Source organism: Somniosus microcephalus, chromosome 6 (genome assembly GCF_052327205.1).
Source record: "Somniosus microcephalus isolate GS21.2 chromosome 6, FLI_Smic_1.0, whole genome shotgun sequence".
In the NCBI taxonomy this organism is placed as follows: Eukaryota; Metazoa; Chordata; class Chondrichthyes; order Squaliformes; family Somniosidae; genus Somniosus; species Somniosus microcephalus.
In genome coordinates this window covers 266,304,018-266,327,853 of record NC_140992.1, presented here as the reverse complement: position 1 = coordinate 266,327,853, position 23,836 = coordinate 266,304,018, and the positions used below count along the sequence as shown (strand labels likewise).

Genomic DNA, 23,836 nt, shown 5'->3' with positions numbered 1-23,836 from the left:
AACAGTTTCTCTCTATCACTCATGATTTTCATTCCAGATTCTCACAATTTGTAGTTTAATTTTTTTTTAATCGAGCACTTGGGACGAGTGCTAAACATGTTCCCCTGGCCGCGAACCTGTGCTTCACGAATACTCATTTGGCCACCTTAACAGAGCCTGCCCGCCGCGTGTTATACTCGCGACAATACGGCCAGTCTGCCTGTCTGCGCCAGCGCTGCCGCTTGGGTTCATTCGCAGCTCAAGTCAGCGCCGGACTCGCACTGTCTGCAGGAGAGCCAGTGCAGCATTGTCAGCGGAGCCCAGCCCCTTGCTGTTCCAGGCAGCCTCCGGCCACCGCTTTGCCCATGGCTAACGAAGGGCTGGAGAAGAGCGAGGAGACGGAGCATATGATCGAGAAGGACGCGGCCAAGGAGCGCGGCAATGCGCTGGGGGACACCAAGGAGATCCGGGCCGTCCTCCTCTCCGCCTTTGGGGGTTTAAACAAGCTGAGGGTGGCGAAGAAAGCGATGCCCGAACCTCAAGAGGGCGAGGTGAAAATCCGAGTCAAGGCCTGGTTAAGTAGCAGCTCTCTCGCTAAACTGCAATAACTGCACTTCATCTGTACACTGTGTGCTTATAGACATCCAGCATCCTATACATTTACCATCTGTGCACTTTGTGTACTTATAGACATCCAGCATCCTATACATTTACCATCTGTGCACTCTGTGTGCTTATAGACATCCAGCATCCTATACATTTACCATCTGTACACTGTGTGCTTATAGACATCCAGCATCCTATACATTTACCATCTGTGCACTCTGTGTGCTTATAGACATCCAGCATCCTATACATTTACCATCTGTACACTCTGTGTGCTTATAGACACCCAGCAGCCTATACATTTACCATCTGTACACTCTGTGTGCTTATAGACACCCAGCAGCCTATACATTTACCATCTGTACACTCTGTCTGCTTATAGACATCCAGCATCCTATACATTTACCATCTGTACACTCTGTCTGCTTATAGACACCCAGCATCCTATAGATTTACCATCTGTACACTGTGTGCTTATAGACACCCAGCAGCCTATACATTTGCTATTTATATACACTGTATCTAAATACAGTGTGTACCTCGAGAAGTCCAACATCTTATACACTTGTCTACCTGTTATGTAAGATAGCAATGCAATTCACATATTTTTACCCTTATAAGTGTAGTAATGAAATATTACATAAGATGTATATCATAAATATGTATATTTACTGCATATATAAGAATAAAACGTCTATATATTATAAAACATTTTACAGAGTATTTATACTTTTAGTAGACTGATCTAATATCCTCCTATAGAATATATTGTATCCACGCATCGAAACAGGTGGATTGGGTTTTCCCCCTTGTTAATATAAAAGACCCGTTAGCTTCTAATCATCCCATTTGCCGCTGTTTTTCTATTTACTTGAAGTGCCTCTCTCCCGTGCTGTGTTCTGTTTGTGTAATACGCTTTTGGTAACTGACGGAGTGATCAATTCCGATCCCGATCGATCCGCTGCTCCCTGATAAAAACCCTGGGCGAGAAACAGCAGCATCCGGATCAGTCGCTGCACCACCAGTACATTCAGCGCGGACCGGGAGGGACATATTTACACCGGGGGGGGGGGGGGGGGGGTGGTGGTGGAGAGAGAGAAAGCAAATCAGTCAGGAAATGATCTTTGCGAATACACTTGGTGGCTTTACATTGTTAAATTGTGTTAATAATATTCGTTTCAGACACGCAAGGTTGTGATTTTTTTTTTCAAAGTTGCAAGTTAATTTGATCGCAATCCGCCTGCAATAGTTCGTTTAAGCTTAAGGTGACCTGTTGAAAATCGTTTCAGAACCAACAGTGTAACAGGGCGAGGGGGGAAACCCGCCTGTTAGGAGAAATGCAAGGTAGCATTGACAGGTCAGTAACTAGTGTAACTATACATGTAAAGTCATCCCCCTCCTCCGCCCTGTAAAATCAAGGCGAGGTGAACAGGAGAGATGGGCGTGGGTTAGTTTGCATGATGCAGAGGTCTCTCGGTCATCTGTGTGTCTGTGTGTGTTTGTGTGTGATTCCCATCTGATGCAAACATCAAAAGTGACAGGTGCCAGGCACAGCTCTCCCAGCCAGCCATCCGTGCCACTGTTAGCTGAAACTGCATCTTAAGCAGCTACTAATCAATTGATTAGTTAAATAAATACACCGGACACAACTTCTGCACAAAAGCAAAACACTGCGGATGCTGGAAATCTGAAATAAAATCAGAAAATGCAGGCGACACTCATGCAGCATCTGTGGAGAGAGAAAATGACGGCGCCGCATAAGGAGATAATTAGGACAGGTGACCAAAAGCTTGGTCGAAGAGGTAGGTTTTAAGGAGGGTCTTAAAAGAAGGCCCAGCCGCCAGTGGTGGAGCGATTAAAATCAGGGATGGGCAAGAGGCCAGAATTAGAGGAGCGCAGATAACTCGGAGGGTTAGAGGGCTGGAGGAGGTTACAGAGATAGGGAGGGGGCGAGGCCATGGAGGGATTTGAAAACAGGGATGAGAATTTTAAAATTGAGGTGTCGCCGCACCAGAAGCCAATGTAGATCAGCGAGCACAGGGGGCGATGGGTGGACGAGACTTGCTGCGAGTTAGGACACGGGCAGCAGAGTTTTGGATGCGCTGAAGTTTACGTAGGGTAGAATGTGGGAGAGCATTGGAATAGTCAAGTCTGGAGGTAACAAAGGCACGGATGTGGGTTTCAGCAGCATTAAGGAACTAATTGCATTAAAATATATCTGATAACCCTGGCATTCTGGATTGGGAGTTTGGAAAGGATTAGAATCGAATCATGGGATGTTACAGCACATTTGGCCCATCAAGTCTGGCCAATGCTTTTCTCTACATGAACCGCCTAGTCTAATCCAACTCTCCTTGCTCCCCATATTTAATATTCCACTCTTGCAAGCAACCAAAATAATTTATGGGTGTTCCTTCAGTAACAGCCTGTGGCAGAGAATTGCACATTTTAACCACCCTCTGTGTAAAGAAGTTTTTGCCAATCTCCCCATTAACTCTTGTGATTATTTTAAATCTGTGCCTTCTCTGTACCATTTTCCAGACAGGTGGAATCCCTCTCTTGCTATCTACCCTATCACACATAACCCTTCTTATTTTTGAAGGTCTCTATCAGGTTGATCCCTTAACCTTCTCAACTCCGATTTAAAAAAACCGAATTTCTCACCTCTCTTTATAACTGTAACCTGGTAACATATCCTATCGAATCTGCGCTACTGTCTTTTCCATTGTTTTTAAATCCTTCCTATAATGGATTAGCCCGAGGGCAGAAGACGGGGAACAGCATTACTGAAGCTTAGGCGATGGACAATTGCCTGATTCCAAACCACACTGTTCTAAGTACCATATTTTGTCTTTAAAGGAGTAATACTGTTACATTTTAAATAGTGTTGCACTCAGTTTGACAAATGGTAGTTTAAAAATAACAAATAATGGACTCTATTTTGTTGGTTCCTGCATTGATATAAGGTTTTGCCAAGCCTGTAGTAATAAGTCTGTCCCATTTGTGACTGTATTACGTGCAGTTGGGACTGGCTGCAGTAGGGTGGGGATACAGGAAGGAACATAAGAACAGGAGGCGGCCATTCAGCCCCTCAAGCCTGTTCCACCATTCAGTTAGATCATGACTGATCTGTACCTCAACCCCACCTTTGCTCCATATCCCTTGATACTGTTACCTAAGGAAAATACATAGAAAACATAGAAGATAGGAGCAGGAGTAGGCCATTCGGCCCCTCGAGCCTGCTCCGCCATTCAATGCGATCATGGCTGATCATCCAAACTCAGTACCCTATCCCTGCTTTCTCCCCATACCCCTTGATCCCTTTAGCCTTAAGAAATATATCCAACTCCTTCTTGAATATATTTAATGAATTGGCCTCTACTGCCTTCTGTGGTAGAGAATTCCACAGGTTCACCACTCTCTGGGTGAAGAAATTCCTCCTCATCTCTGTCCTAAATGGCTTACCCCTTATCCTTAGACTGTGACCCCTGGTTCTGGACTCCTCGACTATCGGGAACATCCTTCCTGTCTGTCCAGTCCTGTTAGAATTTTATAAGTTTCAATGAGATCCCCTAAAAAATCTATCTATCTCAGTCTTGAAAGCTTCAATTGGCCCCAGCATCCACAGCCTTGCTGGGGGAGAGAGTTCCAGATTTCTACTACCCGTTGTGTGAAGAAATGCTTTCTGATTTCACTCCTGAATGACCTGGCTCTAATTTTAAGATATCGCCTGCTACAGTCTGGAATCCTCTCCCTGAACGCCAATGCCTTGTCATAGGAACCTTCGGATCAGGAGTAGGCCATGTAACTCCTGAAGCCTGTTCCACCATTCAATTAGATCATGGCTGTTCTTCACCTGAACTCCATTTACCCGCCTTGGTTCCATATCCCTGAATACCTTTACCTAACAAAAATCTAGCAATCTCAGTTTTGACATTTTCAATTGACCCCCAGCCTCAACAACTTTTTGGAGGAAGAGAATTCCAGATTTCCACCCCACTTTGTACCCATCTTTAAGCTGGGTAGTCGCACAATGACAAACATAGTGGATAAAATGAAAGGAAGGAAGGGACCAAACACTGAAGTTCTAATGCCACAATACATTGGAGCTCTGATGCCATGAAATGGTAGAACATGGGGTTCCTTCCATGCCCACCAGCTCTGGTGCCAATCTTTGCCAAGCAGAGTCCTGGCGTTACATTATAGGAAGCGAGGGAGAACTAAAGGGAAAGTTCACTGGGCCCCTCATCCAGTATTGACAGAGCTCTGGGCCGGGAGCATGTCGCCTACCTGACTTCACAAGTAGGAAATGGTGCATGGCACTGAGGGGAGGGTCTCGCCTAAAAGCAGGAAAGGGAAGAAAAACAAATAAATAACTGGAGATAAAATGAAAAAAAGAAACTGCGAATGCTGGAATTCTAGAATAAAAACAGAACACGCTGGAAATACACAGTAGATCACTCAGCATTGGAAAAGAGACAAGGCTAATGTTTGATCTAGACCCACAACATTCATGTCTCTTTTATTGAGGTTATGGATTTCTTCAACTCAGAGCTCAAGACCATCTGCTCAGCTGCCTCAGTCTCTTCTTCCCCCTCATCCTTTCCTAGCCCAGACACCCCCAGCTCTTCCCACAATTAAGCCCCAATTTCGTATCTTTTTGCAGATTTTCCGCTATCGTCCCCAGCTCATCATAGGAACAGAAGTAGGCTATTCAGCCTCTCAAGCCTGTTCCGCCATTCAGTTAGATCATGGCCGATCTGTATCTTAACTCCATTTACCTGCCTTGGTTCCATATCCCGTAATACCCTTACCTAACAAAAATCTATCAATCTCAGTTTTGACATTTTAAATTGACCCCAGCATCCACAGCTTTTGGGGCAGAGAGTTCCAGATTTCGACTAACCTCATCACTTTCATCAGAGCCACCTATTGCCTATTTGATCATCTACCAACCCAAATCTTCACCAGGCAGTGACCCCCTCCTAGAGCCAGTGTTTGCTGACAGTGTCAATGGCTCCCTCTCCTCGGGCTCTGTTGCCCCCGGCCTGTTCTCAGCACACTCCCCCTTTCTTCCAATAGCCCAAACTTGACCCTCTTATCCTCTCCAACCACAGCTCTAGCTTGAACCTCTCCTTTCTCTCTGAGGTCCTTGGACATGTTGCTGTCATCCAGCTCCAGCATGCCCCTTCTACTCTTCTAACCCCCACCTGCTTTGCCACCCCACCTTCATCCACCACACCTTTGGTGGAAGAGCCTTCAACCATTTAGGCCCCACATTCATAGAACCATAGACAATAGGAGCAGGAGTAGGCCATTCGGCCCCTCGAGCCTGTTCCGCCATTTAATGAGATCATGGCTGATCATCCAAATTCAGTACCCTGTCCCTGCCTTCTCCCCATATCCCTTGATCCCTTTAGCCTTAAGAAATATATCCATCTCCTTCTTGAATATATTTAATGAATTGGCCTCAACTGCCTTCTGAGGTAGAGAATTCCACAGGTTCACCACTCTCTGGGTGAAGAAATTCCTCCTTCTGGGACAATCTTCCTAAACCCCTCCCCTTGCAACTTTTCTCCCCGCCTTCAAAAGCCTCCTTAAAATCTATTGCTCTGACCTTGCCTTCAGTCACCTCCCCCGAACCATTCTCCCACCACAACTTGGTGTTCCTCTTATTGTATTTTGTTTCCCCCCCTCAGGGAACCACTTAGGAACATTGTGTTACGTTAAAGGCGATGCAGAAGTTTCAAGTTCCTGTTATAGATGCTGACAGACCTTCTGTATTCTGCTGAGTTCTCATCCTGACAAGAGGCCTACAGTTAAAATGTTAACCTTTTTAACAGCTGCTACTGGGCCTGCTGTGTATCTCCAGCAGTCTACAATTCAATTCATACATTAGTAAGTAGTTTGGCTCAAGATGTTAGCAATAGAAGCTCCATTTTAATGATTTCTACTCCTGCCAACCAGAGCTAAGCAGGATTGATTCATTAAAAAATGCATGTGTTGAGAATATTGAGGCAGTAGCCATTGGTAATGCAATTCACCACTTTACAAATTAGATTCCTTTTACTGTCAACTCGAGGACATTTTATTTGTTACCTCTGTGAAAGGTACCATCACCTGACACGATTTCAGCTCAGTAATGGAAGCAAGTTTCACAGAGTCTGCAGAAAGTATTGCAACTTGCTGAGCCTTCAGAAGCGATGCCTATCAATGGCAGTTTTGCCAGTTGTAACTTGGAAACAAAAAGGTTAACTTTTAAGCTTTCAGAGAGAATTCAGCTCGGGATGGCCAACAAATGCCGGCCTTGCCACCCATGCCCACATCCCATGAACAAATAAAAAAAATATGCTCTCGAATGGTCTGTCCATTTAATTCTGTGCTCATTGAAATGAGGGTTGATGGTGTCGGAGAATTAAATATTTCCTTCTCTCTGCCTAGTGAGAGCAACATATTCTTATTAGAAGCATATTGTAGGTGGAATCAGTTTGGTGCTGAGTCGCGTCCAGGATGATATACTTTGGCAACGGGAAGTAGGGACCAGGCTGATCCTCCGTGGTAGATTCGGTAATCTGACGTCTGAGCCAGGCAGTCAACAGTACTCTTGGATGTTGGCCATTTAGGACTGAGATGAGGAGAAATTTCTTCACTCAAAGGGTGGTGAATCTTTGGAATTCTCTACCCCAGAGGGCTGTGGATGCTCAGTCGATGAGTATATTCAAGACTGAGATCGATAGATTTTTGGGCACTAAGGGATATGGGGATAGTGCGGGAAAGTGGAGTTGAGGTAAGGGATCAACCATGATCTTATTGAATGGCGGAGCAGACTCGAGGGGGCGTATGGCCGACTCCTGTTCCTATTTCTTACGTTTTTATGTCAGCCTGGCCTCATTGATGGGACCTGAAAAGGCAGACCTATCACTGGAGATTAGGATTCTCCCTACTTATCTCTATAGCACCTTGCGTGTCAATATAGGTGGTCTTAGTTGCACAAACATTGGGGAGCTTACCCATAGCTCTGGTACTGGTCAGCTCTGCAGCTTTTTGCCAGCTCACTCCAGCAGTATATAACTATATACATGATTGGGGTTACTAGGTCTTGGCTGTTGTTAACCTGTAATTAAGCGCTTTGTGCTTTCGGAAAGTAGGGTGTGTTCCTACAGAGAGAGAATGCAGTCCATGTCAGGCACACATAAACCCTACTTATGCGGAATTCTCAGTCATTCCTTTTGCACAATCTTAAATATGACGATGGGTTTCTGCACAGGCCAGCTGACCAAAGGAAAAAGATGGTGTAGAACATGTGGCGTCGAGTACTTTTAAACCATCCCAACAATAGGCACCAATCTCATCCTCAATGCTAATTTGCCCAGCCATGTCTCTGAATGACGGTGCCCAATTATTGTGGAATTCTGGGCTGGTTTGTGCAAACCCGCTGCCAACTGGTCATCAATGAACCTCGGAATTCATTTAACTTTGCTGAACCCATCCTTTTATCAGGAGACTGACATGTTACCGCTCAAGGTAGTTTATTGTCTTGTCTCCAGCAAAAAGTAAATGGAGGTCAGCGGGTCTGCTATTCTCTTCTGGTGGGAAAGCTGATCTCTCAGCCCGTGTACAATGCATAACTGTTCTGGTGTCATCACCGGTTTCCAAATCTACCCTACAATATAAAAGGAGTGAATTTAGGATGCGAAGATCCAGTTTATTTGTGGAATCTAATCCCAGTGAAAGCGGATCCATGATATGAGTGGGGCATCACTCTGTCTGAGCTTAGAGTCTTAGGGCTAGAAATTCGTTATAGCCAAGGAATGGGTGGTGTCAGTAGAATTAATGCCAGGCGCAAAAGCTTTAGACTGCATGCAAAATTCGTGCTCACTGTTCAATAAAATGATTGGAATCCTAAATCAAGTCTTAAAACCCAAGCTCATTGGCGTTAGACTTAAAGGGTGGACGGTTATCAGGTGCAGTCTAATCGCAACTCATCATTGCCACAGGATTTCGTCACTACTTAAAGGGGAGGTTCATTGATGCTGCAGCACCTCATTCTCAGCATTGCTGGCTGTGCAGCTGCCTCAGCAAGCAGAAGCAGAACAAGGAGAAGGAGCCGGAGGACTGAACCAGATGTGCTCATGGCAGACCCACGCCCCAGGGAGAGAGCCCACAGATTCTGTGATGAAGCATTGGAGGCGTTGGTTTTTGCTGTGAAGAGACGGAGGGCGGTGCTCTACCCGGCGAGTGGCAGGAGGCCCTCACCATAAGTCTTCCGCACCACGTAGAGGGAGGTAGCGCAGCACATCTCGGGCAGCACTGTGGTCCCCAGGACCCACACACAGTACAGGAAGAAATTCAATGACCTCACTTGGGTGGTCAGGGTGAGTGAGTGCTTCAACAAATGCTACATACCACCCTCTGTACCACAATCTTCACACACTGCCCAAAGCACCACACCCCCAGCAATCACCCACCAACAATCGCTCCCTAGCAACACTCACACCCACATCTCACACCTTGCATACAATGACAGCTATTCAACTATGGCAGGCACAAGGGTCATTAGTTATTAGAATTCATGTGATATGTGTATATATTTATAGATAAATTTATTAATGGTGTTTGGGATATTTTGTGGTCTCTCTCATTTCACCTTTGTGCCCAGGAGGACGCTCTGATACGCCATGAGACAGGGATTGTATGATGGGGATGTTGTGAGCTACGGGGATCTGGAGTTTCATTCATGTGAATCAGAGTCTGATGAGCCGGTCACGGACAGCCCATCCAGAAGCTTGATTGTCTCGCTGCCTCCTCCCTCCCTCCTGTTCCTCCTCCTCCTCATCCTCTTCCTCCTCATCTTCCTCTTCATCCTCCTCTGCCTCGTCTTCCTCCTGAGGTGGTCCCGCAATCCCTACTGGCAAGGGCTGCATCCTCATGATGGCCAAGTTGTGGAGCATGCAGCAGACCACCATGAAATGGGACACCCGCTCTTCCGAGTACTAGAGGGCTCCTCCCGAGCAGTCAAGGCAGCGGAACCATTGCTTCAATAAGCCGATGGTCTGCTCGATAATGGTCCAGGTGGCAGCATGGTTCTCATTATATGAGTGCTAGGCATGAGTGTTGGGGTTGCGGAGGGGAGTCATGAGCCAGGTGGGGAGCGGATAGCCCTTGTCTCCGAGCAGCCAATCTCGAGCTTGACGTTGTGGCTGGAAGAGTGCTGGCACACCGGTCTGGCACGGGATGAAGGCATCGTGGCTGCTGCCAGGATAGCGGGCATTCACATTAAGGATTCGCTGTGTGTGGTTGCACACCAAATGCATATTAATGAGTGGTAGCCTTTGCGGTTACAGAAGATCTCAGGATTGTTATGCAGTGCCCACAAAGCCACGTGCGTGCAGTCAATAGTGCCCTGCACCGTGGGGAATCCCGCTATCCTGGCAAAGCCACATGCACTCTTGTCCTGCTTCTCTCTGGTGATCGGGAAGCCAATTTAGTCCCTTCTCCTGCTGTAGAGTGTCTCAGTGACCTCCTGGATGCAGCGATGAATGGCAAACTGTGAAATGTTTGCTATGGCTCTTGTTGCAGACTGGAAGGAGCCACTGGTGAAGAAATTGAGGGCCACAGTGACCTTGACTGCCACTGGGAGAGCCGTGGTCGCCCTGTTCTGAGGCTGGAGGCCTGGTTGGAGGAGGTGGCAGAGTTCTGTGACCACCTCCTTGCTGAAGTGAAGCCTTCTAACGCACTGCTCCTTGCTTAATTGAAGGTAGGAGAATTGCTCTCGGAATACCCTCAGAGGGTAAGGCCTCCTGGTGAGAGCCCTGATAGCCCTCCTCCTCCCTCTGTGCACATGTTCCCATCTTTCTCACTGCCTTCGCTCCCTCCACCATAGATTCTGGAGGGCCAGGTCGTCTGCCAGTACAGCCCCCATTAATGTAACCAAGTGTAGCAGTTTGATTCTTTGAAGAGTAAATGTAGTTACTTTTTAGTTGCCACAAGACTCCTGTTAGAAAAGAACCTTGAAATTACTGAATGAAACTGTTGCAGTCTGTGAAACTGACAAGAAACCACTCAAACTGCACTAAGCTGACAGCTGCGAGTGATTACTGATGATCCCTTTAAATAACTTCCCTGAAGCCAGCTTTCTGGTGCTTCACGCCAGCTCTCCCTGTCGGTGTTTATTCCAGGCGCTAAGGTAAGTGGCGAGAATCAATTTAGCAGATCGGGCGGTCGGTGAGCTTTGCACACTCACTGACATCACGATCCAACTGGCGTTGACGTTCCCGGCGATATCTTTTAGAAGGGTCTCTATGGTGTGGGGGGAGTGGGATTTGGTGTGCGGCGCTGGATTCGCCTCGCGCCGATGATACTGCTCTAGTGTTCCATTAACGCCATTTGCTGGTGTTACCGGCAGGCGCTAAGGGGACGAATTTTTCCCCGCAAGCATACAGCATTCTAATACATTGTCCTGTAACTCCTGCATCTGCATTCTGTCCTTGCTCCTTTATCACCCCTATTCTTGTCAACCTCCATTGGCCCCTATTTCATTAAATTCAGAATTACAGATCCCTGAAAGGGCACAGCCCACCATCATCTTCTTCCAAAATCTTACAGATTATGGAATGGTTCCTGCAGATTGGAGGGTGGCAAATGTAACCCCACTATTTAAAAAAGGAGGGAGAGAGAAAACCGGGAACTACAGACCGGTTAGCCTAACATCAGTAGTAGGGAAAATGCTAGAGTCTATTATAAAGGATGTGATAACAGGACACTTAGAAAATATCAACGGGATTAGACAAAGTCAACATGGATTTATGAAAGGGAAATCGTGTTTGACAAACCTACTGGAGTTTTTTGAGGATGTAACTGGTAGAATAGATAAGGGAGAATCAGTGGATGTGATGTATTTGGATTTTCAGAAGGCCTTTGATAAAGTCCCACATAAGAGGTTAGTGAGCAAAATTAAAACACATGGGATTGGGGGTAATATACTGGCATGGATTGAAAATTGGTTAACAGACAGGAAACAGAGAGTAGGAATAAATGGGTCTTTTTTGGGGTGGCAGGCGGTGACTAGTCGGGTACCTCAGGGATCAGTGCTTGGGCCCCAGCTATTCACAATACGACTGTCCTGCCATCCCAGGAATCAGTCTGGTGAACCTTCGCTGCACATCAATGATTTGGATGAGGGAACTAAATGTAATATGTCCAAGTTTGCTGATGACACAAAACTAGGTGGGATTGTGAGTTGTGAGAAGGATGCAAAGAGGCTTCAAGGCGATTTAGACAAGTTGAGTGAGTGGGCAAATACATGGCAGATGCAGTATAATGTGGATAAATGTGAAGTTATCCACTTCGGTAGAAAAAACAATAAGGTAGAGTATTATTTAAATGGTGATAGAGTTGGAAATGTTGATGTACAAAGGGACCTGGGTGTCCTTGTACACCAGTCACTGAAAGCAAACATGCAGGTGCAGCAAGCAGTCAGGAAGGCAAATGGTATGTTGGCCTTCATTGCAAGAGGATTTGAGTACAGGAGCAAGGATGTCTTAGTCCAGTTGTACAGGGCCTTGGTGAGATCACACCTGGAGTACTGTGTGCAGTTTTGGTCTCCTTACCTAAGAAAGGATATGCTTGCCATAGAGGGAGTGCAGCGAAGGTTCACCAGACTGATTCCTGGGATGGCAGGACTGTCTTATGAGGAGAGATTGGGTCGACTAGGCCTGTATTCACTAGAGTTTAGAAGAATGAGAGGGGATCTCATTGAAACGTATAAAATTCTGACAGGGCTAGACAGACTGGATGCAAGAAGGATGTTTCCCCTGGCTGGGGGGTCTAGAATGATGGGTCACAGTCTCAGGATACAGGGTAGGACATTTAGGACAGAGATGAGGAGAAATTTCTTCACTCAGAGGGTGGTGAACCTGTGGAATTCTCTACCACAGAAGGCTGTGGAGGCCAAGTCACTGAATATATTTAAGAAGGAGATAGATAGATTTCTAGACACAAAAGGCATCAAGGGGTATGGGGAGAGAGCGGGAATATGGTATTGAGATAGTGGATCAGCCATGATCATATTGAATGGCGGAGCAGGCTCGAAGGGCCGAATGGCCTACTCCTGCTCCTATTTTTCTTTTTTCTTCTATGCAACCTCCTCCAGCCCTTTGCTCCAGCTTGTGGCCTCAGTGCTCTGACTATGACCTTCTTTACATCTCCCGCTCCCTCCACTCCATCATTCGTTGCAGTACCTTCAGCTCTTCGTGCCCGAAAATGTGGAATTCTCTCCTGAAACTCAATGCCTTCTTATCGGAACATGAGGAACAGGAGTTGGCTATTTAGGCCACTCAAGCGTGTTCCACCATTCAGTTAGAACATGGCTGTTCTGCGCCTGAACTCCATTTACTTGCCTTTGCTCCATGTTCCTGGGTTCCCTTAACTAAGAAAAAATCTATTGATCTTAATCTTGAAAATTTAAATCAACAGCAACCACAGCCTTTTGAGTGCGAGAGTTGCAGATTTCCATAATCCATTATGTGAAAAAGTGCTTCCTCATTTCACTCCTAAAATGGCCCAGCTCTAACTTCCCCACCAGAAGAAATAATTTCTCCGTATCTTCCCCATCAAATCCCTTTACCTCTCTCTGCACCTTCAAAGGCTACCTCAAGACCTACCTCTTTGATCATTAGCGATCACCTCCCCGAATCTTCCCCTCCTAATACTTGTCGTCTATTGCTCTTCTGCCTCAGGCCATTCACTGTCTAAAAGATATTGCTTGCGTTGCTGGACCTTGCCATACTAGGCTAGGAAAGGACTTCTAAAAACCTCATGCAAATGGCTTGTTTAACTCATATCTTCTGATTGTCAGTACTTTCTGCAGTGGAAAATGGATAGTCAAGCAAAACAGCGGAGGGAATCGACTGCTGCAGCAGGAAGGCAATCTTAATTGCATCATCGCTGCTGAAGATGAAACCGAGTCCTTGTCTGCATTAAAAAACCAGGCTATCTGCCTGCTCTCTGATGTACCAGCAACATCAAACAACTCGGAGCAATCACACAGCAACTTGCATTTTATTTCCTTCAGTACTGTTAACGCGTTTTATTATTTATGAGATGGTATATTTAGACTACAGTGTAAGCACACAGAGGATAATGGCTATCTCCAACCGAATTACACAACAGGGGGTTTAATTGAAGGGGTTTGTCTGAAACTGTCAGGAGAAATTTCTATCAGTGATGTTATCTTATAAAGATTTAATGGACTTGCACCAAATGCTCCTGCTTGCTATTGTAAAGGAGGGGGTTGGCAGTTTGGTGAAAAGTGGGTGGGCTTAACAAGGTCAATCAAGGGAAAATAGCGTGGGTTGGCCACAAGTCGATGGAGGCGGGACTACAACCCAAAAAGTGGGAGTCCCGCCTCCAAAAGCTCCCCATTGACAAAATCCAGCCCAATGGCTTTAAACCACAAATGTTCAGTCAGCCCATGCAGAGTATATGAGAAACAATTTATGCTGCAGTCGCAATTCTGTCAGGAACTTGTCCCTGTGTTTCTTTCAAAGTAACATTTCGGAATACATTTTATGAGTCATTTGAGATCGGACCTGTGGTGAGTGTAACGTGTTTGGGAGGAACAAGTGACTTTGGATCTTTGGTTCCCAAAGCTCTCCACCACTGGGGATTTTCCTCACCTTCTGCCTGGGTCTATTGGAGACTAATTGATAGAGACTGATTGCTAGGATTAGTCAACAACTCCATTATCGTTGTATCGTGCGACTACCAGGATGGTAGCAGGCGAAGTAGAGGGACCTGGGTCTTTTTTTCATCTAGCAATTCCTCTGCTTCTAAAGTGTGGGCAGACAATACAACACACACATAGGAACAGGAGGAGGCCATTCAGCCCCTCGAGTTTGGTCCACCATTCAATTAGATCATGGCTGATCTGTATCTTAACTCCATCTACCTGTCCTGGTTCCGTAACCTTTAATACACTTGCCGAACAAAAATCTATAAATCTCAATTTTAAAATTTTCAATTGACCCCCCCGGCCTCAACAGCTTCTTGGGGGAGAGAGTTTCAGATTTCCACTGCCCTTTTTGTGAAGAAGTGCTTCCTGACATCACCCCTGAACAGCCTGGCTCTAATTTTAAGGTTAAGCCCCCTTGTTCTGGACTCCCCCCACCTGAGGAAATCATTTCTCTCTATCTCCTTTGATCATCTTAAATACCTCACTTAGATCACCCCTTAATCTACTACACCCCTTAATCTACTGCAAGCCTAGTCTATGCAACCGGTCTTCATAATTTTAACCCTTTAGCCCCAGTATCTTTCTGGTGAATCTGCACTGCCCCCTCTAAGGCCAATATATCCTCCTGAGGTGTGGTGCCCAGAACTGAATGCAGTACTCCAGATGGAGCTTTTTAATTATTTTTTGTACCTGCCCACTAGCTTTTAGTGATTTAGTTGGACCCCTGAATCTCTCTGCTCCTCCACAGTTCCTAGCTTCTTGTCATTTAGAAAATACTTTTGATCTATCTTTCTTTGTTCCAACGTGAATGACCTCACACTTTCGCACATTGAACACCATCTGCCACAGTTTTCCCCACTCACTTAATCTATCAATGTCCCTTTGCAATGCGCTGCTCACATCTACACTATTTGCTGTGCCACCTAACTGAGTGTCGTCAGCAAACTTAGACATACGGCTCTCTATTCCTTCATCCAAGTCGTTTATAAATATATAGGCTACAGGAAACTCATATTTGGTCAGTTGCTGGAATTCTGACTTGACAATTTTTTTTTTTCAGTGGCTTGAATTTCATAGACTTGATGGTTCGACAAGGCAATATAGACAACCCACCAAAGACTCCACTGGTTCCTGGCTTTGAGTGCTCTGGCATTGTGGAAGGCCTAGGAGATAATGCAAAAGGCTTTGAGGTTGGTATTGTCCTCTCTCCTTTATCAATATGACTATCGTTGGTCCTCTGCGCTTAACTCTCTTTCTCCTAAATTCCCATGTGTTTTTCCTCCTCCTTGTATCCTCACTTTGTCAAAATTCATCACACCATTTCTTGCTCAAATCATTCTTTCCAAGGTGCTCAAAACTGTGGAATTCCTGACCTCCCTCAGTCTTTCCTTTCCCTTGTAAGATTTTAACCTCAAGCTTGACGTCACCCAACCACGACTTGCTGACTGATCTCCTCCCCATAACCCTTCTTGGCCTCCCATCTTCCGAGACCCCCTCCGTCCCTTCCCCTCCTCCTCCTATCATTTCCTCTCCCTCCCCTTTCTCGTCCTCTTCCCTCAACCCTTCCCCTTCCTTCACTACCTTTCTTCTCCTCCTCCTCTTTCTCCTTGCTCCGTCTTGGCCCAGTGATTCCCTTGCCTTGTAATCCTGCTTGACCTTGAAGATAGCATTTGGTCCTGACCGCCCCTGTGTGCAGTGCCACAGAAGATCAACCGATTTAGTTAAAAAAAAAATGTAACCACACTCAGACAAACATTACACGTACAGGAATATTGTCAAAACATTTTCTAATTCTCCTCAGACTGTCATGTTTAGCGAAAGCACAGCTGCACACTTCAATATAGCAGCTAAGTCATCCAAATATTTGTATGAAAAATTTAGCCTAACAAGCAGCTCAGTGTTTGGGGAGCAAATTAACAACCAGAACAACTTGCATTTATACAGCGCCTTTTAATGTAGTAAAACATCCCGCAGGAGCGTTAACAAACAAACAAATTGACACCGAGCCAAAGCAGGAGACATTAGGACAGGTGTCTAAAAGTTTGGTCGGTTTTTAAGCAGCGTCCTAAAGGAGGAGAGAGAGATGGAGAGGTTTAGGGAGGGAATTGCAGATCTTAGGGTCTAGGCAGCACCGCCCCCCCACCCCATCCCCCCGAGTGTAAAAATAAAAATCATAATCAGTATTAAAATAATTAAGAACCAAGAGCTCTTATTGGAACCCAGTATTACAACGTATTTACAGCACCGAAACAGGCCATTCGGCCCAACTGATCCGTGCCGGTGTTTCTGCTCCACACAAGCCTACTTCATCTAACCCCATCAATATCCTTTCTCCTTCATATCTTTATCTAGTTTCCCCTTAAATGCATTATTGCTATTCACCTCAACTACTCCCTGTGGCAGCGAGTTCCACATTCTCACCACTCTCTGGGTAAAGAAGTTTCTCCTGAATTCCCTATTGGATTTATTCGTGACTATCTTATATTTATGGCCCCTAGGTCTGGTCTCGCCTGCGAGTGAAACCATCTTCTCTACATCTACCCTATCAAACCTTTTCATAATCTTTCAGATCTCTAGCAGGCCATGCCTCAGTCTTCTCTTTCTAGAGAAAAAAGCCACAGCCTGTCCAACCTTTCCTGATGTGTATAACCTATCTGTTCTGGTATCATTCTAGTACAGGAAACTTTGGTTTATCCGGAGGTTAACTGTCCGGAATGCTCGAGCCACCGGCAAAAATCAGGAGCCATTTCGTTAGGTTTTTATTCTTTTTGTTGCTTTTTTTTCACCAGTCAGGCTCTGCAAGGCCTCGCTGAAGCTGTTGCTAAGCTACAGAGATGCTTGCAAGGTACGGCCGACTGTTTAGAAGCTGTTGCTAAGCAACAGGGTTTGTTGCCAGATACGGAGCTCAAAATCTCCGTATGTTTCAACATTAGCGCTGGTTTGTCCGCCAGTTTTGATGGGACGGCAACAGCTTGGTCCCGTCGGTGCCGGATAGCACAAAGTTTCCTGTAAATCTTTTTTGCACCTCTTGCAGTGCCTTGTTATAATATGGAGATCAGAACTGTTCCCAGTACTCCCAAGTGTGGTCTAACCAAGGTTCTATACAAGTTTAACATACCTTCTCTGCTTTTCAATTCTATCCCTCTAAAAATGAACCCCAGTGCTTTGTTTGCTTTTTTTTAATGGCCTTATTAACCTGCATCGGTACTTTTAGTGATTTGTTTATTTGTACTCTCAGATTTCTCTGTTCCTCTAACCCATTTAGACACTTATTTTTGACGGAATGTGTGGCCTCCTTATTCTTGCTACCATAATGTACTGGCCCAGAAATTCGGGTCTCCACGGGTGAGTACGCACGGGGTACTCACCCGTAAGCCCAATGGAAGTGCCAGTTTCGTGCATGCACTGCACATGCGCGGGAAACCGGCACTTCCGTTCCCTACCTTACTCTTCTCTATATTGAAGTTCATTTGCCAATTACGCACCCATTCTGCAAGTTTATTAATGTCCTCTTGTCACAGTCCTCCTCTGTATTAACTACACCCCTCAATTTGGTGTCATCCGCAAATTTTGAAATTATACTTCCGATTCCAGAGTCCAAACCGTTAATGCAAATGGTGAACAACAGTGTTCCCAGCACCGATCCTTATGGAATACCACTTCCCACCATTTGCCATTCTGAGTAACTATCTTTAACCCCGACTTTCTGTTTTCTGTTTTGGAGCCAGTAATTGGAGAGCTTTCCTCTTGCACCCTGCCGAACAACTGGATACCAAAGGGCCAAGTTTCACAAAGTGGTAGTCAGGAGTCATAACAACAAACCTCACGCTAGCGTTAGTTGCCTGGTCCCGGCTGGGGTTTCTGTAAAGTTGGGAGGAGCAGGGTTGCCAACATCAGGGAAATGTTTGGAATGACTTTTATGATGGGACTCCCAGGTTCGATTGCTAGTGTGTGTTGAGTTTAATGATCTCAGCGAGTGCAGCATTATGATTGGCCTCATCACCCCTAGACTAGTTAATGTGAAGAAAAAAAAACATCAGCCACGCCTGATCACCTTGCCCAATGATCTCTTCAGCAAGCTGCATGTGTGTGGACATCAAATGAGGAGGACAGGACTAAGCTCCCCTGTGATGACCTCACTGGTAGAATAAGCTGCCAACACTCAACATCTAGCATCTCAAGTGAAGAATGGCCACTGGGACAAGGTACAGGGTGGATGCAAAGGATTCCAGGGCATTATTCAAAGGAGAGTGGGAAGTTCTTCCAGTCTTCTGACCAATATTCCCCCTTCAACCAACACCGCCAAGATTAACTGGCTGTTTGTCTCATTGCTCTTTATGGCCTATATCACAGCAACTGTGCCAAAGTAATTCATTGCATCTGAAGTGCTTTGGGATGCCTTGAGGATATGATAAGGTATTAAATTAGGCACTTTATTAGCTGTTAGCCTTGGTTCAGTGGTAGCATTCTCATTTCCAAGTCAGAAGGTTGTGGGTTCAAGTCCCACTCCAAGAGACTTAAGCATAAAATCTAGGCTGACACTCCAGTGTGGTACTGAGGGAGCGCCACACTGTCTGAGAATCCCCTCTTTCAGATGAAATGTTAAATGTCTCCCCTTTTAGGTGGATGTAAAAGACACCATTCGAAGAAGAGCAGTGGAGTCCTCCCTGGTGTCCCGGCCATTATTTATCTCTCAAACAACATCACTAAAACAGATTGTCTGGTCATTATCACATTGCTGTTTGTGGGAGCTTGCTGTGTGCAAATTGGCTGCCGCGTTTCCTACATTACAACAGCGACTACACTTCAAAGGCACCTAATTGGCTTTGTGAAGTCGTGAAAGGCGCTATATAAATGCAAGTTTTTTTGTTTTTCTTTTATATAAGTGCTAGTTCTTTTGAGTGTCCAGTGTCGATGGAATTTTGCGCTAATGTGAATCAGTGCCCTCAGCAAACGATGGGCAAATGTTGAGGGGAGGGGGGAAGTAAAGCAAACATTGCTCTGTCACACTTGTGGTTACATTGGAGGGTAATGAAGGGTTTCACGTTGTTGCTGTCAGCTCTCTTCTGTTGTGTTTTTTTTCTCCCCCCCGTTTCAGATCGGAGACAGGGTCATGGCGTTTGTCAATTACAGCGCCTGGGGCGAAGTGGTCTGCACTCCGATGGAGTTTGTGTACAAGATCCCAGATGATATGGGGTTTGCAGAGGCCGCGGCTTTCCCCATGAACTTTGTGACTGCCTACATGATGCTGTTTGAAGTGGCAAACCTTCGAGAAGGAATGTCGGTGCTGCTCCATTCAGCAGGCGGAGGAGTGGTAATTATATTCCAGCATCATTATTTTGGTTGCGTTCTCTTCCGGATTACTGAGACTGTTCAATCATTCACCGACTATAAATTTGATTTTGGCTGAGAGTGTAAAATGGGCTCTATTAACTCAGCTGCCCATTATACAACCCATTCAAGTCAATATAATGAAAACCGGGAGAGATGTATAACAGGAGTTGCTTCGATATCACCTGTTTGACACTATCGCCCACAATTACAGGAAACTCTCATTTTACCGGCACCTAAATCTCTTAACCGGCAAAATTCAGGAGTAGGTTCAGGTAAGTTTTACTTCATATTAGTGGCCATGTAACCGGGGTTCCTGCACCTGTTGCCATGCAACAGGGACGCCTGGATCTGTGGCCGTGTACGGGACTCTCGTACCTTAGTAAGTATACCTCTCTGTAATCCGGACTTTTTGATCAACCGGCACCACGCCGGTCCCGTCGGTGCCGGATAAAAAAAGAGTTTCCTGTACCCCCACCAAGTCAGAACAGATTGAGGGACACCTCAGCGCAACCGAGAACATCTTTACACCTCGACTCCAGAACCCTTAAAATCAATGCCTGCACAACAATAAACTTTCACCCTCAGTGCCTCCCGGGCAGAGAGCTGCAAGCTGGGAGTGCGTATCAGAAGTTCAGGCACATGCCTGAATCGTGACCCCCATGTTTATCCGTACTATCTTTTTAATGGATAGAAAATCGTGCGGGCCATGAATCAGTTAAAAAAACAGAAATCCTGACTAGCTTTCTCAGTGTGTGAAGCTCTTCACTGGGAGAGCTATAGGATGAAGATTTATCCTGCGGTGCCACTCATGAACGGTTCCAGGGATGACGGACTTCAGTTATGTGGAGAAACCAAGGAAAGTGGGATTGTTCTCCTTAGAGCAGAGAAGGTTAAGGGGTGATTTAATAGAGGTGTTCAAAATTATGACAGCTTTTGATAGAGTAAATAAGGAGAAACTGGCAGGTGAGTCGGTTAGCCAGAGGACACAGATTTAAGGTAATTGACAAAAGATCCAGGGGGGAGATGAGGAGATTTTTTTACGCAGCAAGTTGTTATGATCTGTAATGTGCTGCCTGAGAGGGTGTTGGAAGTAGATTTAATAGTAACTTTCAAAGGGGAATTGGATAATTACTTGAAGGGGAAAAGTTTGCAAGGCTATGGGGAAAAAGCAGGGGAGCGGGATTAATTGGATAGCTCTTTCAAAGAGCCGGCACAGGCAAGTTGGGCTGAATTGCCTCCTTCTGTGCAGTGTCATTCTACGATTCAGCCTTCGGACTTTGCATTTAAAAATACTCAGCATGGAAGGTCTGAGATTGCACTTAGCAAATGTGCCATCCTCGCACCACTGGGCCCCAGGTTCTATCTGGAGCAGAGTACTGGGACATCATTCTCTTTTCTCTCTGCTGGTTATGAAGCTTCAAAGTAATTTGAACCATGGCCAGGATGATGCGAGTTCCTAGCAGGCTGCCGCGCACAAAGCTGTTCATAAATTGGCAGTGAATTGACAGTCTGACTCAGAGAAGATGACTGATAAAGGAAATGGAAACATTACACAGAATCATTGGAGTCTCCTGCTATTGTGATTGACACATGTTAATAGGGGCACAGTAAAGGGAGTTTTATTCTGCATTTGCTCCATGATGTTGTACATGAGCTGGGAGTGCGTGATGCTGATATTGGGTGGCTGACATGCAAGAAGATGCTATTTCCCAGCACTGATATTTCTTGATAAGCAAAAAAAGTAATTAATTCATAAATAAATTTAAAAAGTCTCTGTACATGTCAATCTCTTGTACTCCATTTGGTATTTTTGGAGGTATGCAGACTGTGCTTTTGATCAGGAACTCCTTATGGACAGGGATTTAACTGTACCTCTAAGTTTCTATTTGTGATCCCTAATTTGGTTTTACACAGGATTACACAGGATATACAACACAGAAACAGGCCATTCGGCCCAACCAGTCCATGCCTGTGTTTATGCTCCACTCGAGCCTCCTCCCATCCTTCCTCATCCAGCTCTATCAGCATATCCTGCTACTCTCTTCTCCCTCATATGCTTATCTAGCTTCCCCTTAAATGCATCTATACTATTCATAAGAACATAAGAAATAGGAGCAGGAGTCGGCCATTCGGCCCTTCGAGTCTGCTCCGCCATTCAATAAGATCATGGCTGATCTTCTACCTCAACTGCACCTTCCTGCACTATCCCCATATCCCTTGATTCCCTTAGTTCCCCAAAATTTATTGACCTCTGTCTTGAATATACTCAATGACTGAGCATCCACAGTCCTCTGGGGTAGAGAATTCCAAAGAGTTACAACCCTTTGAGTGAAGAAATTTCTCCTCATCTCAGTCCTAAATAGCCGACCCCTTATTCTGTGACTGTGATCCCGTGATCCAGATTCCCCAGCCAGGGGAAACATTTTCTCAGCTTTAACCCTGTCAAGCCCCTTAAGAATTTTATATGTTTCAATGAGATCACCTCTCATTCTTCTAAACTCTAGGGAATATCGGCCTAGTCTACTCAATCTCTCCTCATAGGACAATCCCCTCATCCCAGGAACCAGTCTTGTGAACCTCCGCTGCACTCCCTCTAAGGCAAGTATGCCTTTCCTTAGGGAAGGAGGCCAGAACTGAACACAGTACTCCAGGTGTGGCCTCACCAATGCCCTGTATAATTGTAGTAAGACTTATTTACTCTTATACTCTAATCCCTTTGTAACAAAAGCTAACATACCATTTGCTTTCCTAATTGCTTGCTGTACCTGCCTGTTCACTTTCTGTGATTCATGTACAAGGACACCCAGGTCCCTCTGAGTGCAAACATTTCCCAGTCTCTCACCATTCAAAAAATATTCTGCTTTTTTGTTTTTCCTACCAAAGTGGATAACTTCACACTTCCCCACATTGTATTCCGTTTGTCGTGTTCTTGCCCACTCAGTCAACCTGTCTATATCTCTCAGCAACCTCTTTGCATCCTCCGCACAGCTTACTTTCCCACCTAACTTTGAATCATCAGCAATCTTGGATACGTTACTAAGTCATTAATATAAATTGTGAATAGCTGAGGCCCAATCACTGATCCTGGCTGTACCCTGCTAGTTACAGCCTGCCAACCCGAAAATGTCCCGTTTATTCCTACTCTCTGCTTTCTGCCCATTAACCAATCCTCAATCCATGCTAATATATTACTCCCAATCCCATGAGTCCTAATTTTGTGTAATAACCTCTTGTGTATGGCACCTTATCAAAGCTTTTTGAAACTCCAAATATACTACATCCACTGGTTCCCCCTTATCCATCCTACTAGTTACATCTTCAAAAAACTCTAACAGATTTGTTAAACACGATTTCCCTTTCATAAAATCATGTTGACTCTGCCTTCAACCACTCCCTGTGGTAACGAGTTCCACATTCTCACCACTCTCTGGGTAAAGAAGTTTCTTCTGAATTCCCTATTTGATTTCTTGGCAACTATCTTATATTGATGGCACTCTAGTTTTGCTCTTCCCCACAAGTGGAAACATTCTCTCTGTGTCCACTCTATCAATAGCTTTCATAATTTTAAAGACCTCTATTAGGTCACCCCTCAGCCTTCTTTTTTCAAGAGAAAGGAGACCCAGCCGGTTCATCCGTTCTTGAGTTATCCTACATAACCAACTCATTTAAGAACCATCTGGTTCACTAATGTCCTTGAGGGAAGGAAACCAGCCCTGTCTCGTCCATAGAATCACAGAATCATAGAATGGTTACAGCACAGAAGGAGTTCATTTGGCCCATCGAGCCCATGCCGGCTCTCTGCAAGAGCACTTCAACGAGTCCCACTACCCCGATATGTGACTCACACAAACGTGATTGGCTCTCTAATTGCCCTCAAATGGCCTAGCAACCCACTCAAGGGCAGTTAGCAATAGGCAATAAATGTCAGCCTTGCCAGCGATGCCCACACCCTGAGAATGAAAATAATTCTTTAAATAAAAGATGTGTGACCAAATGAAACATTTTTGCCTAATTTTAGCCTGGCATTGACTCCTTCACTTCATTCACAGTACATATGGGGCAAGAGGTCAGCTGCACTCAAAGAAATATTGTTTCAGCTTAACTTGAGGATTTATTGGTTGTTGCAAGTAGTTTGCTTGAGGGAAGAGCCAAACCACACAATTCAACACACAAGCCTGTGGTGCG

At 45.3% G+C, this 23,836-nt stretch overlaps 1 protein-coding gene across 3 annotated transcripts in view; it reads left to right on the top strand.

The window, feature by feature from the left end:
* The first annotated feature begins 213 nt into the window (after positions 1-213).
* Positions 214-23,836, top strand: part of LOC147116717 (putative NADPH-dependent quinone oxidoreductase VAT1L) — a 215,311-nt gene continuing 191,688 nt past the window's right edge. The window contains exons 1-3 of one of the 3 annotated variants that reach the window (XM_085991838.1): positions 214-553; positions 15,378-15,507; positions 19,416-19,631. In XM_085991838.1, coding sequence (XP_085847964.1) covers positions 345-553; positions 15,378-15,507; positions 19,416-19,631 — 555 coding nt within the window. In that variant the 5' untranslated portion in view covers positions 214-344. Of the gene's footprint in view, positions 554-1,743; positions 1,943-15,377; positions 15,508-19,415; positions 19,632-23,836 lie in introns of those variants that run through there. The other 2 variants (XM_085991839.1, XM_085991840.1) reach the window with 2 other exon arrangements.